At 53.6% G+C, this 14,184-nt stretch overlaps 1 protein-coding gene across 6 annotated transcripts in view; it reads left to right on the top strand.

Moving 5' to 3' along the window:
- Positions 1-14,184, top strand: part of PRRC2B (proline rich coiled-coil 2B) — a 46,028-nt gene that overhangs the window by 16,270 nt on the left and 15,574 nt on the right. For all 6 annotated transcript variants that reach the window (XM_064171322.1, XM_064171323.1, XM_064171324.1 and 3 more), the window contains exons 7-19: positions 527-768; positions 1,611-1,732; positions 2,166-2,308; positions 2,914-3,004; positions 3,362-3,554; positions 3,928-4,243; positions 4,842-5,038; positions 7,155-7,362; positions 8,074-8,293; positions 8,902-10,962; positions 12,246-12,442; positions 13,189-13,334; positions 13,851-13,992. In XM_064171322.1, the coding sequence (XP_064027392.1) occupies positions 527-768; positions 1,611-1,732; positions 2,166-2,308; positions 2,914-3,004; positions 3,362-3,554; positions 3,928-4,243; positions 4,842-5,038; positions 7,155-7,362; positions 8,074-8,293; positions 8,902-10,962; positions 12,246-12,442; positions 13,189-13,334; positions 13,851-13,992 (4,278 nt within the window). The remainder of the gene's footprint in view (positions 1-526; positions 769-1,610; positions 1,733-2,165; positions 2,309-2,913; positions 3,005-3,361; positions 3,555-3,927; positions 4,244-4,841; positions 5,039-7,154; positions 7,363-8,073; positions 8,294-8,901; positions 10,963-12,245; positions 12,443-13,188; positions 13,335-13,850; positions 13,993-14,184) is intronic.

Raw genomic sequence — 14,184 nt, 5'->3', positions numbered from 1 at the left:
TGCTCCCTGCTCGTGTTTGCTTGTACCTTTGTGTGAGCTCACACACCAGGCTGCTTAGCAGATGGCCGCAGGTTCTCATGTGGTGCTTGTGTTCTGTGGTCCAGAGAGCCAGCTGTGGGCTGTCATCTGCTGCAGCATGGAATAAAACTTGGCTGGCTGATGTTGCACAGCAGGTCCCTTCCCCTGGGCTGGAGGAGTCACAAGTGAAAGGAGTGGGTGGTGAAATGTGGCTTCTCTTAGAGTGTTTGTGCATGATCTAATTGGCCTTAATTCTGCAGGCCAAGGGCTGGCGAGCAGAGTTGGTTGCAGTGTAGGCTTACTGATGAAAAAGGACACCCTGGGTGCAGTAACTTTACTCAGTGATGGCTGCTGCTGGTCTCTCAGGAAAACGATTTGGACATTTTGTGTTCCTGCTCTTTACGCTGAGTGTCACTGGGGCTTGGGCAGGGTGCTTGGGTTTGAAGACTTGCTGGCAGAGCGAGTGCCTGCGTTTGCCACTCTTCACACAACTGTTCCTCCTTCCCAGATGTCACCAGTTGGAGGGAGGGCGGTGGGAGGAACATAACCTCTGCCACATCTCTGGCCGCCTCCCCTGCTGAGCTGGGCAGCAAGAGCTGCAGCGTCGGAGATGGTGCCCCCTCCTCGGGCAGTGCCAGCGACCCGAAGGAGCCGTCCCTGCGCCCAGCCCAGCCAGCCCGCAGAGGGGCATCGCAGTTCATGGGCAACGTCTACCAACCCCCTACGTACCACGACATGCTGCCTGCCTTTGTGAGTTGGCCTTGTCCCCCACGTGCTTCTCCCGGTGCCTGTGTCAAGTCAGCTGGGATCAGCTGTGTTGGGCTTCACACATCCTGCTCCAGGATCCTTCTCCCGGTCCATTTTTCGTAGATACATAGAATGCTTTAGTTGGGAAGGGACCTTTTAAAGCTCATGCAGTTCCAGCCCCCTGCCAGGGGCAGGGACACCTCCCACCAGATCACGTTGCTCAAGGCCCCGTCCAGCCTGGCCTTGAACACTTCCCAGGGAGGTGACATCCACAGCTTCCCTGGGCAGCCTGTTCCAGTGTCTTCCTACCCTTACTGTCAAGAATTTCATCTTAATCTCCAGCCTCAGTCTCCCTTCTTCCAGATCAAAGCCATTGCTCCTCATCCTGTCACCATCCTTATAAGTCCTTTTCCACCTCTCCTGTAGCCCCCTCCACGTACTGGAAGGCTTCTTTAAAGTCTCCCTGGAGCCTTCTCTTCTCCAGGCTGAGCAGCCCTGACTCTCTCAGCCTGTCGCAACAGTGGAGGTTCTCCAGCCCTCTGATCACCTTGGTGGCCTCCTCTGGACCCATTTCACAATGGTTTCATGTCCTTCTTTTGCTGGGGGACCCCTGTTATGCCTTTCATGCCAGGATAGAATGGTACAGCCTTGCTTAGCCCAAGGAGGAGCTGCTGCTTTCCCTCTCCAGATGGACAAGGTAACCAGCAGCACATGGCCTCCAGACAGCCAGATGTGGGACAGTGGCTTTCCCTTTGTGTGGCTGCAGCTCGCACTGTAACATAGGCTGGGCAAGCCTTCTGTAGCAGGGAGAAAAAACCAGCCTGTTCTGCTCTGCCCCATTCCAGATGTGTCCACAACAGCCAGCTGAGACCCCTGCACCGCTGGACCGAGGCTCTTTCCCCCTTCCTCAGCTTCGGCTTGAGCCCCGGGTACCCTTCAGGCAGTACCAGCTGAATGAGCAGGATGGGTAAGGCTGCCATGACTGTCCCGCTCCAGAGACAGGTTCAGGACATGGCAAGAAACTAGGCAAGAGTTTGGGCCTGGGATCCAGTTGTGTGGGTGAAGCTGCAGGCAGCCACAGGGGAAACCTGATTTTTACCCAAGGGAGCAGTGCTATGCTCCAGCAGCAGCACCTGAAGTGTTGCAGGACTTAGCTGTGTGAAGAGTAGGGAAGTAGCTCTGTGTGATCCTGGACTGGAGAGGTTGCAGCTCCGGTTGTAAGTCCTAGAGGGTGGGTGCCAAGTTGATAAGGGAAAGAAACTTTGCTGGACAGGGAGAGAGACTTGGAGTCCCTGTGACTAAGCAGATGGATGGTAGCAAAGGACTGATTTCAGTGTTAGATCCTCAGCCCTCGGTTCCTTTCCTTGCTGTTTGTCACAGTTTCTTCTCCCTCCCTGCAGCAAGGAGAACAGGCCGGGCCTGTCCCGCCCAGCACGCCCGGCGCGCCAGCAGGTGGAGAGAGCTCCTCGGCCCACCATTATCAATGCAGAGAACCTGAAGGGGCTGGATGAGCTGGACACTGATGCAGATGATGGATGGGCAGGTAAGGTGCTTCCATTCTCACTTTTCAGAGTGCTTCCTCTTCCTTTGAAGCCAGAGTATTCTGGTGGCTCTGTTTCGCTGCGCCAGAAGGAAGGAGAAGGGGAGCCAAGGGTGGTCGTGGGAGTTGAGAAATTGCAGCTGGTGTAAATGATGACAAAATGGATCCTTCTGATCCTTCCACCACTCTGTGCTCAAGGAATGGATCTGAGGACTCCTAAATTCTGAGAACACCAACCAGAGCAGGATGACAGCAGTGTGGCTGGTGGGGAGAAGTGGCCCTGCCTTTGCCTTCATGGCCTGCAGGATCCAGTTACACTCTGGCTTGGTGGCTGTCCCCTCACTTGCAGCCCACATTTGCAGGCTGCTGCCTGTGTCTGGGCCCAGCCAGCTGTTGAGCATCTGGGTGCACACCACTCACAGCATTTCCAGTACCTCTGGAGGACATTCAGCTTTCCAAGTAGGGATGCCAGGCCTTTGGGGGGCATTGAGCTTTCCAAGTAGTTGATACCAGACCTGTATGTTCTCTGATTTAGTGCCTAAGATGTACTAGCACAAGGGAACTGTTTCTATCTCTGACACATCCCATCTCCAATCCTGCCTTTGTAGGCATTCATGATGAAGTGGATTACTCTGAGAAACTGAAGTTTAGTGAAGATGAGGAAGAGGAGGAAACTCTTAAAGACGGACGACAGAAGTGGTAAGAAAGGACTGCACCTGCAGCTGTTTCCGTGCCTTGATCCTCTTAAAACACGTTCTGAATGTTGAGGCACAATCCTCTTGGCTCATGCTTTGCTGATTCCAGTGGCCACTCTCTGAGTGGACCTCAAGGATGCATGTGCACCTTGAAGCTGAGTGCCAGGACATGCCTCTTGCTGCACAATAGTGCTGTTAGTCCTTAGGCACTTCAGGGGCAAAACTGTGTTGCTTCTGGTGGGTTTCTCTGTCTGCAATGGTTCCTTTCTGTTGCAGTCAGTTGCCTTTGTCGCTTGGCAAGACTGCAGGTGCATTTTTGAGACAAGTTGCAAGTGTAATACAGAGCTGATTTACATGGCAGGAGCAACTGGGACCCCAGGAGGCAGCGGCAGCTATCGCTGAGTTCTGTGGACAGTGCAGATGTCAAACACACCTTGGAGGAAGGGAAGAATTGGAACGACTCAGCCAGCCTGGCCCGGCCCGGCCGCAAGGGGCAGGATTCCCAGCAGCCTCCCAGGAAGCTGAATGGCTGGAGCTCGGCCTCGGAGTACCAGGTGGGCTGAGCTCCTGCTGCTGCCTGTGCCACCACTGTCCTTAAGAGAGCAGTTTGATGGTTTATTGAAAGAGGGATGCTGCTGGAGCTCTTAATTCTTCGTTTATATCCAACTGGAGAGAAATCCATCTGCATAGTACTTCCACTAGAGAAAACAAAGAGAAGCTGCTCCAGAGCAGTGGGGTTGTCACAGTGACAAAATGGAGCTATTGAACCCAGGCAGCAGTAACTAATTCCCCACCAAAAGTGGGATTTGTGTGGATGAGGTTGGAGAGCAGGCAGCCAGGAAGGGATTTTCTCAGCGTGGGATGCAGAGCTCAGGATGCAGGAGATGTTTGGGTCGTGCTTATTGAGGAATGTTTTTGCTTTGGCAGAAACCTGCCCTGGGAAGTGTTCTCAGACAGCAGTCACTCGAGGACAAAGAAGAGAAGGTGCCACTGAGACAGAAGTTTGTGCACTCTGAGATCTCCGAGGCTGTGGAGAGAGCCAGGAAGCGCCGGGAGGAGGAGGAGCGGCGAGCCAGGGAGGAGCGGCTGGCAGCTTGTGCTGCCAAGCTGAAACAACTGGATCAGAAGTGCAAACTGGCTCAGAAGAGTGTGGAGACCCAGAAGCAGCCAGAGAGTGAGGACCCACGGCCCCCGAGCACGGAGAAGAGCGCTGGGCAGGAGAACAGCCACGCTTGCCGCAGAGGTACGGAGCTGCCTGCCTGCCCTCCGGCTGCTGCGCTCAGCTCTTACCTGAAGTGTGGGGGAGTTCTTGTGGGAGGGAGCCTTCTGAGGGTGCTTGAGTTGCTCTTGAGAGGTCATCTGCTTCACATGTTCTGCAGAGTGTTTTGGGTCAGTGGTGAAAGCTCATTTAAAACAAGTGCAGGGTTTTTTAGTTGCCTTTATCTATGCTCAGTCAGCTGTGCTAGCAGAGACCTTGCTGGAAATGAGCCTCTTGATCTTCTCGTGATTGGATGATGATACTGAGAACATGCTCTTGGCCACAGATTGGAAAATAGGTTATCAATAAGTGCTGGCAGGTTTAAGGAGATAGAGGGGAAATTGGCTTTTTTCCCCAGCACTGAAGCAGGAGGCTGGTAGCAGATGAGGATCTCAGAACTGATCACTAAAACAGGATAGGCAAAGCTCTGGAGCTGTCGGTGCAACTCAGGAAGGCTGTGTGTGAGGTGCTGTGTGTCATGTAACAAAGTTCAAGCACATCAGCCAGCCATGCCCACACCTTGTGTGCTGTGCACACAAGCCTGGGCACAAGCGGGGTTCATCAAGGCTTCTTTTCTTTGCAGCCACCCCTGAGTTCCAGGCACAGGATGTCTCTGGTGGGTATCTGGAAGAGGAGACTCCTGCCCCAGCAGCAGCAGCCGCCCAAAGCAGCAGTGAGGAGGAGCTCAGAGAAGCTCCCTCCGCAGCCCAGGAATTCAACAAATACCAGAAGTCTCTTCCCCCTCGATTCCAGAGGCAGCAGCAGCAGCAACAGCAGCAGGTAATAGGTGTGACACTCCCACCTCTCTTCCTTTGGATCCCCAACAAACCATGGTTTGGTTCTCAGCACAGTCCCATGAGCAGCTAACCAACTCTCTCTGGGCTGGAAGTGTTTTTACCGTGGGCTTTTTCAGTGCTATACAGGAAATTTACTTGCACCCTGTGGTGCTGGAGCTGTTGCTGGGGCTCTCTTCAACTTCCACCTCCTGCCTCTGCAGAGAGCTGCCTCTCTGCATCTGCTCTCATCTTCTGCCTACCCAGACCTTTTTTTTTCCAGTGAGCCTCTTTCAAATCAGTATTTTCTGTGCACCATAAATATGTTTGGTGTTAATTGTTTCATTTTTTGTTTCATTTCAAAGCCTCTTCTGGGACTCAGAGAGTCCAGGCTGAAGTGGTTCAGCTTTTCTTCTAGAGGCAGTGAACCTCCTTCGGGCAGCAGAGTCAAAGCAAGGAACAGAATGTCCAGAGTGGAGATAATGCAAAGTTAATTGCCATTCTTCACACAATAACCACTTGAAATGTGATATAATCAACACTGCTGCAAACTGGAGTGAAGAGCCTCTCGTTTGGCTTTTGCTTGGGAGCTCAGTAATTGCTCTTTTGTGGCTGTTCCCTCTGCTTGGTACTGGACAGTTGACATTTCCCTGATTCAGATGCAGAGCAGCAAACGCTGCCAGTGTTACTCTTTACAGGAGATGCTCTTAAAACTAAAAATAATTGGATGGCTTTGCTGTCATGCTAATGATCCCACGGGTCATGGTTGCTGGAACAACAGCAGGTTTTCATCTCTTTTCCTCTTACCCTCTGTGGTGTTGGGGCGTGTGAGGCAGTTTGTGTTGCAGCTGCCTTGTATCGCTGCTTTGGTAGCAGTGGGTCCTTGAAAAGGACCCCCCCAAAAATGTGGTGTTTGTATCCTTAACAAAAGGTTTTCTTCAAGGTGCTGAAGCTCTGGATAACTCTGGCACAGTCTTTGCATTTCTGAGTTTCTCTCTTGCTGCAATAATGTGTCAGGTGCAGATTTAAGAGCATCCCTCTTGCTCTGCATCAGAGGCAAGTGCAGCCTCTGACTCTTGTCAGCTCAGTAAGAACAGGGAGTGGAATGTTTGACAGTAAATAGATGTGGTCCATAGTAATTGGAGCTGTTTGCTTTTGCTGCACAGAGCTCCCCTCACACAGGGCTTCTGGGATCTTCAGCACAAGGTAAATGTCAAGTCACATTAGAATCATGACAGTCCTCAGCTGAAGGGAGGTGACCTGGGCACATGGCAGGTGGGACCCAGCCCCAAGGTGTCAGCCAGGATGTTCTGGTGGTTCTGTGCTGCCCTAGAAGGAGGGAGAAGGGGAGCCAAAGGTGGTCGTGGGAGTTGAGAAATTGCAGCTGGTGTAAATGATGACACAATGGATCCTTCTGATCCTTCCACCATTCTGTGCTCAAGGAATGGATCTGAGGACTCCTAAATTCTGAGTACACCAACCAGAGCAGGATGACAGCAGTGTGGCTGGTGGGGAGAAGTGGCCCTGCCTTTGCTTTCGTGGCCTGCAGGATCCAGTTACACTCTGGCTTGGTGGCTGTCCCCTCACTTGCAGCCCACATTTGCAGGCTGCTGCCTGTGTCTGGGCCCAGCCAGCTGTTGAGCATCTGGGTGCACACCACTCTGGAGGATGCACAAAACATGAACAGCTCCCTTAGTTGGGTTTAGGGCATTCTGATCTAATCTGTTTGGCTGACACGAGTAGAACCAATGTCCATGCACACTAAACAACTGAATAATCACATTTGCTCTGGAGAGAAACATCTTCTGAAGCATTTGCTTCCAGTCAGGAAGTGCTGTTTGACAGGAAGCTGTTGACAAAATGCAAACTCCAGTCTTGAGGCTTGGCCAGCCAGCATGGCCCATGGTGGTGTGAGATGTGGCTGCAGCACGTGCTGGCTGCTGTGGTGTTGGGAGAACAACAAATCAGCCACGTTCAGTGTGTTGTCCTTCTCTGCCCTACCCTCCTTCCGTCTGCTTTGGGTCTCTATCACCTGGGACTTGCTTTCCTTCTGCTGGCCACTTGGCAAGTGTGATTCCTGGCACCACGCACACCAGCATCTAATGGTCCCTCCTTCCCTGCAGGAGCAGCTGTACAAGATGCAGCACTGGCAGCAGCAGCAGGTCTACCCTCCTCCATCCCATTCCCACCCCCAGCGGACGTTCTACCCAGCGCACCCCCAGATGCTGGGCTTCGACCCCCGCTGGATGATGATGCCCTCCTACATGGACCCTCGCATGGCCCAGGGTCGCACCCCCGTGGATTTCTACCCTTCAGCCCTTCACCCTTCAGGTAAGGGAGCTGCAGCGAGCATGGTTGTTGGGCTTCTGTGTAGTTGCTGTGTTCCATCTCACTTCTGTCCAGACTTTGCTTCCTGACTGGTTGTGATTAACCTTCTGTAGACTTAGGAGTTGGTTGCAGTGAAAGCCGGTGAGGAAGCAGAGGAGGTTGGAAGGGAGCAGACCTGTTTGTCCATCCCCTGCACTGCAGTAGATCTTCCCTGTGAACTTTGGAGGCTTAGTGGCTGTCAAAGCAGGACTTGCTCCTTGGAGGAAGAGGTTGTTTAGGAGTTACAGTAATCATCTGAAGTTGTAGCAGACCACCCTCTTCAAGAAATTTGATGGAGAAATAGTGGAGTTACTAAACTGTGAGCTTCTAGCACCTTCCTACCTTGTTACTGATCTGCAGAGGTGTGAATATAAACACCAGGATGTATCAGTCACTCCCCCGAGACTGTGGTTTGTTTTTGCACACCTGCTTGCTTCCAAGTGCTGCTGTGTGGTGGTGTGTGAGGCTGGGCTCCGAAAGCTCTGCCACCTTCCACATCACTCCAGCTGTTTCCTAGCTGTGTCTTACCCAAGCACAGGCTGCTCTCTAGCAGAAAGGTTTCCATGGCTGCAGTCACCTGCTGCCCTGGAAGGAAGTGGAGTCCAGCTAGCAGGGGGCTGTGAATTCTTGGTTGTGAGGTGCTGCTGTTAATGGCCTGTACTCTGTCGTGAGCAGGAATTATGAAGCCCATGATTCAGCAGGACTCCATCGGGGGGAGCAGCTGTCGGTCTGAGGATCAGAACTGCCAGGCAGGGCAGGCAGAAAGGAAAGCTGCTGCCATGGATCCTGTGCCAGTGTGGGGCCAGGAGAGCTACACATCTCTGCAGGGCAAAGGCTACTCCCTGTCACATCAGAAGCAGGCTGACAGCGTGACCATGGAGGGACTGCATGCCAGGTGAGTGCTCAGCTGCCCTGTTCTCATGTGTGCTGTGATGTGCTGCTGTAAGTCACCTCCTCACTGAAAAGCAGGTGCAGAGTTAACCCAGAGACCTCTCTGAACAGACCAAGGTACTGCTCTGGTAGCACCTCTACACCGTGGAGTGGTTGAGTTGTGGAGGTGCTTAGAGACTGAGCTATTCAGAGATTTATCTGATGCCAGTTGATGCTGACCAGCTTGGAGCCTGCTGAGTGGGAGGGAGGCACTTGTCACCTACCTGAGTACAGAAAACAATGAGTCAAAAATTGGGATGCTTCTAGTTTGAGGCTTTCTGAAACCAATTCCTTGTTTTCAGACCTCCACACCTGTTGGAGCCTGCATCTCCCTTTATTTCTTAAGCTTTCTGCTCACCGTAGGACCTGCTTGCATTTGTCTTCCGTTGCTTGCCCAAGCAGGTAGTGCAGCCTGGGGCCACAGATCTGCCCAGAATTCAGCTATTTATAGGCTCATTGCTCATGATTTAGACCAAACCCCAGGTTATTTGTTTCCATCTTGTGTGCCCAGCCTGGCCCCTCGCTGGGCTCCGTTTGCTGACTTGGGTTGTCTGTGGTTTGTGTCCCTCTCAGGAGTGACAGTTACGCTGCTTCCCCGGGAAGGCCTGAGGCTCTGAGCACCCAGCGAAATCTCTTTGAGGAGAGAGGGGAGGAGTACTTGAACGCTTTTGACAAGAAGGCCCAAGCAGACTTTGACAGCTGCCTGTCTTCTCAGAGGATAGGCCAAGATCTCTTGTTCCAGCATCAGGAGAGCGTGCAGGAAACCTGTCCTGGCAGCCGCCATGCCAACTTGAGGTGTTCACCCCTCGAGCCTGACTTTATCCAAGCTGAGAAGAAGCCTGAATACAACGGCTGGGACATCAGCCACCATCAGACACCTGCAGAGACCACGGCAGAGGCTGCTGAGGAAGCGCCCAGGGAGGAGCAGACGTTCAGTGCTGACCCGTGGAAGAAGGAAGGAGCTAACGGCAAGCAGCCTGCTGAGGAGACCTCAGAATGGGCTCCGGAGAACCGCAGCAGCAGCAGCGCTCAACAGCAGGAGCAGATGGGGAGGACGCGGCGGTCAGGCCCGATCAAGAAACCAGTCCTGAAAGCCCTCAAGGTGGAGGAGAAGGAGAAGGAGATGGAGAAGGTTAAGCTGGAGGGAGAGGACACCTCACGCCCGCTGAAGGAGAAGGTGGCTGTGCAGAAAGCAGAACACGAAGCGGAGGATTCTGCAGCCTTACTGACCTCCCCTCGCTACCTGCTGGATGACAAAGGTTCTTCCCAAGCCAGCCTTGCCCGAGAGGCTGAGAAATCTCAAGAGGAAGAGGAGGAGGAAGAGGAGGAAGAGAAGCCAGAAAGAAGCTGGGAGAACAAAGTCTCCAGAGATTCTGGGGATCTCCCTCCCACCAAACGAAACAACTGGATTTTCATCGACGAGGAGCAAGCCTTCGGTGGGAGAGGCCAAGGGCGAGGCCGAGGCAGAGGCTTCAGAGAGTTCACTTTCAGAGGCCGAGGCGCTGTGGTGGGCAGCAGGGGGGTCTACAACAACCAGCGCAGCGGCAACCGCGGGCGAGGGCTGCGGGAGTTCAACCAGCCCGAGGAGTTCCCCAGGGGCAAGCCTCGGCGCCGCATCGCCAGCGAGACGCACAGCGAGGGCTCCGAGTACGAGGAGCTGCCCAAGCGGCGGCGCCAGAGGGGCTCGGAGAACAGCAACGAGGGCTCCGCGCTGGACAGGGAGGACAGCGACCTGAAAAAGGGAGACTTCAAAGAGTCCTGGAGGTCCAACAAAATCTATTCAGATGATCACAATGGTCTGGATCCTAAGATGAGGGCTCCAAGAGCTTTCGGGAGGTCGCTGCCACCAAGACTGAGCAACTCTGGCTACGGGCGAAGGGGTTTCCTGGGCAAGGAGGCCGGGCAGTGGCAGGGCAGGGGCGCAGGGTGGCAGGAGTACAGCCACGCCTCTGCGCAGGACGCTTTTGGGGGCAGGCAGCAGTCTGACAGGGACTACGTCCAGGATTCCTACAAACACGTGGATTCCTTCTCCAGCCGGGTGTTTGAGGAGAGTCACCTGGATGACAAGAGGCACTTCTTCCAGGAGGATTACTCTGCAGATCAGGAGAACATCGAGAACAGGCCCTTCAGGAGGCGGCGGCCCCCCCGCCAGGACAAGCCGCCGCGGTTCAGGCGCCTCAGGCAAGAGAGGGAGTCTGCTGGGCAGTGGAATGCTGAGGAAGGAGGCCCCAACCTGCTGCCCAGCCAGTGGCCTGGCAGAGCCAAGCTGCCCCCCACGGAGAAGAGCAGCATCTCGAGCAGGCGATCTCCGGAGCTGTCCTACCAGAACTCCTCCGACCACGCCAACGAGGAGTGGGAGACAGCATCCGAGAGCAGCGACTTCAGCGAGCGGCGCGACAGGCGAGATGGGGTCTTGGAGAGCGAAGGGCAGCTGGAGGGTGGCCTCGGGAGTGGCAACCTGGGAGAGAAGAGGGAGCTGGCAAAGAGGAGCTTCTCAAGCCAGCGGCCCCTCGTGGACAGGCAGAGCCGCAAGGCCGAGCCAGCAGGGTTTGCTGAGCAGGCCGTCAGGAGCGGGGTCGGAGCAGCTTCCAGATACGAGAGCCAACAGAGTGGAACACTGATAAAGAGCAAAAGGTAAAGTTCTGACCTGCAGGTATCTGCCATCTGATGTAGAGCTGCTGGGGGAGGGCTGGACCGTGGGGGAGGAGCTGCTGTCTGGGTTTCTTGTCGTCCAGGAGGTGACTTCAGCAGCATTTATTCAGCCATGCGACATCCAAGGTTTCATTGTTGTCTGTTCTGTTCTACAACCAGTTGATGCTTTTGCTTCTGTGCTGGGAATCCAGGTTTCTGGAAGCTGCTGAGACCATAGGCATGATGTGCTGCTGTTCTTTCACTTAGTTTGAGGCCAGGATAACTCTCCACTCTGGACTGCCTCTTGATAGAGGCATGAAAGATGACAAAGGACATCCTGGTCCTTAATTCCAGACCTGTTGTGTCCTTCCTCTCCCATCATAGGTCCTCAGTGGAAACACCATGGGAAAGTTTAGCTTCTTTTGTCCTTTAGTTTTCCCCTCAGTGTCATCAGCTTCTCCCCATTCCTCTTCTCCTCACTTGATACTTGCCAAGAAATGTGTGTTAATTGCCAAAGGAGGAGGGGAGCTGTTAGGGTAGTGTCACAGAATTCCAGGTTGGAAGGGAGCTCAAAGATTCTGCCTTTCTAGGCAGTAGTGTAGTTTAAGTGATAGGAGGGCAGGAGATGCTGCATAGAAGCAAAGAGCTCTCCTCACAGGGACAGACTGGGCATTAGCTGTGTGGGGCAGTGGAACCCCTGGGCGTGGGTATAGTTCTGTTTCTGTCCTACTTCCCCACTATCGTCCTTGCCATGGGCTGTGTGCTTGGAATTTAACCTTGCTCCAGCTGAGCAGAGGCTGGGGAAGGGTGAGAGGAGGAGTCTCTTGGGGAGAGCTTGAGGGAGCTGAGGCTCTTGAGCTTGGAGAGGGGACTGAGAGGTGACCTCAGCAATGGTTATCAGTATGTGCAGGATGAGTGCCAGGAAACTGGAGCCAGGCTCTGCTGAGTGATGCCCAGTGTTAGGGTGAGGGGCACTGAGTGGAAGCTGAGGCATAGGAAGTTTCATTTAAGCATGAGGAAGAATTCTTCTTTCTGAGGGTGACAAAACTCTGGAACAGGCCACCCAGGGGAGTTGTGGAGTCTTCTCTGGAGATACTCAAACCTTGCCTGGACACATTCCTGTATGATCTGTTATAGGAGATCCTGCTCTGGCAGGCGGGGTTGAGCTTTGGAGGTCCCTTCCAGCCCCTGACACTCTGTGATTCTATGTGATTAGGACACTGGTGAAGAAAGCACAGCCCAGGTGTGGTGTTTTTTCTTCTTATACTCCTCGTCTTTCCTTGCAGGTCTCCAGAAGAAGGAGGAGGCCTTGGCAGCAGTGGTGGGAGCAGCCACTCCATGTACAGCTTGGATAGGGCCTCCCGTGCCACCTCGGAGAGCGTCGAGGGGCCGGGTAAAAAGCCAGAGAAGGAGCCCAAAGCCACTGCACAAAGAACAAGTGAGAAGGGAGAGGCCTTGTCCCAGTTTGAGCTGAGCTATGGAAGTGAGTGAATTCCTCCAGTTGTTTCTTTCAAGGGCTAGCAGAACTTGGCTGAGTCCAAGCCAGACTGATTCAGTCCGGTGCAATTTTCAACATCAAGTTAGAGTTCTTCCATTTATTTGCACAAACAAAATGTTCATTTCTCTGAACAGGGAAAATGGAAAAGACAAAGATGAGTTTACAATCAGCCAGTCTCTTTCTAGTAATTCTGGTATAGAAGCTTTGAATTTAGGGAGAATATTTGTATATTGCTACCTAAGATGTTAAATTTCAAGTCCAAAATAGCTTGTGTAGGCTGAAGGAAGTTGAAAGAGCATCCAGAGTGGGGAATCAGAGTCTGAGCTTGTGGCTCTGAAGCCTTTGGCATTGGGCCATGACTCAGCTGTTTGTGAGCTGAGGTTTTGCAGCCAGGGGTGATGAGTCTGCTTTCAGGAGGTGCTGTGCCTGCTTTGTCCTCGCTGACATCTGGAAAGATCCAAGTTTTATCTCGGCTGATGTACACCTAAAGTTTGCAGACACCATGCAGCTCACATGCCCAAGCTCTCCTGCCTGCAATCTGCCCATCTTGAGGCAGAGGAGAGCAGAGCCCTGCCAACAGTCTGCCAAGGCTTCGTGTTCAAAGCTTGGCTGCAGTGCTGCTGGCTGAGCTGCTTTTCAGTATTTGGAATGCATGCTTGGAATGGTTGCAGTCCTGAGGCTTCCTGTTGTGCACACGTGCACCACTGCTTCCCTGTCTGTGCTCTGCTCAGGTGCCATCATTGATAATCGGGTGCCCACCGCTGCAGAGGAGGGGGAAGTGGGTTCCATGGCAGGCGAAGGCTTCATTGAGGTTCTCACCAAGAAGCAGCGTCGCTTGCTGGAAGAGGAGCGGAGGAAGAAGGAGCAAGCTGCTCAGGTGAGGAATGGGAGGCTGAAAGAGCTGCACCTGGGAAGTTGTTTGGACTGCAGTCAGAGGAGTAGGGCCCCAAAAAAGTGTTTGGGTGAGCAGAAGATGTGCAGTTGGCCCAAGTAGTGCAGATCCTCTGTTAGGCCCCAGAAACCTGTTTCAACTGTAGAGCCACAGGGGCCACTGGTCTGAAAAAGAGTGGCTAGTCTGTGGCCTAGCAGAACTGTGAGTTAAGGAGGGGTTTCTACAGTGATACTCATCCAGAGCAGCAGCTTGAGAGACAAGCTACAAGCCTTGCTGGCTGTAGGTGGTGGGATACTGTGCAGCAGCGAGCAGTGAAAGATCTCTTTTCACTGCCTTGTTAGAGTGGAGTAACCTCCCAGTGGCCAGAGTGTACCAAAAAAAGGAACTACTTGATAGAACTGTTGCATGAGTCTGGGGCTTTTCACACTGCAGCAGTGGGAAAAGGCAGGCTCTGAGCTGGTCAGGAGCCAGGTGGCATGGCCTGTGCCTTCTCTCTCTCAGGCACCAGCCAAGGCCCGTGTCCTGCAGTCCCGCATCCCTCCTCGCTTTGCTAAGAAGCAGAACAGCTTGTGCTTGGAGCAGAGCGATGTCACAGTGTCTGCAAACAGCCTGGGCACGGAGATCTGGGAGAGCAACAGCCCAGGTGAGTTTGGGTCTGGCTCCTACAGAGTGTTTCACAGAGCTGCACTGTGCGGGAAATGGCTTCAGAGGAGACAGAAAACCTCTTGTGTGGCGCTGGGGGTGGCAGGGGAGCCAGCAGGCATCTGGAGGTGGGAAGTGACCTAGCAGACATCTGCAGCAGCATCTGTTCCAAGCTGGATCCTCCTGTTGTTAA

The sequence above is a fragment of the Pogoniulus pusillus genome, chromosome 35 (assembly GCF_015220805.1).
Source record: "Pogoniulus pusillus isolate bPogPus1 chromosome 35, bPogPus1.pri, whole genome shotgun sequence".
Classification (NCBI taxonomy): domain Eukaryota; kingdom Metazoa; phylum Chordata; class Aves; order Piciformes; family Lybiidae; genus Pogoniulus; species Pogoniulus pusillus.
This window is presented reverse-complemented; position numbering and strand designations above follow the sequence as displayed.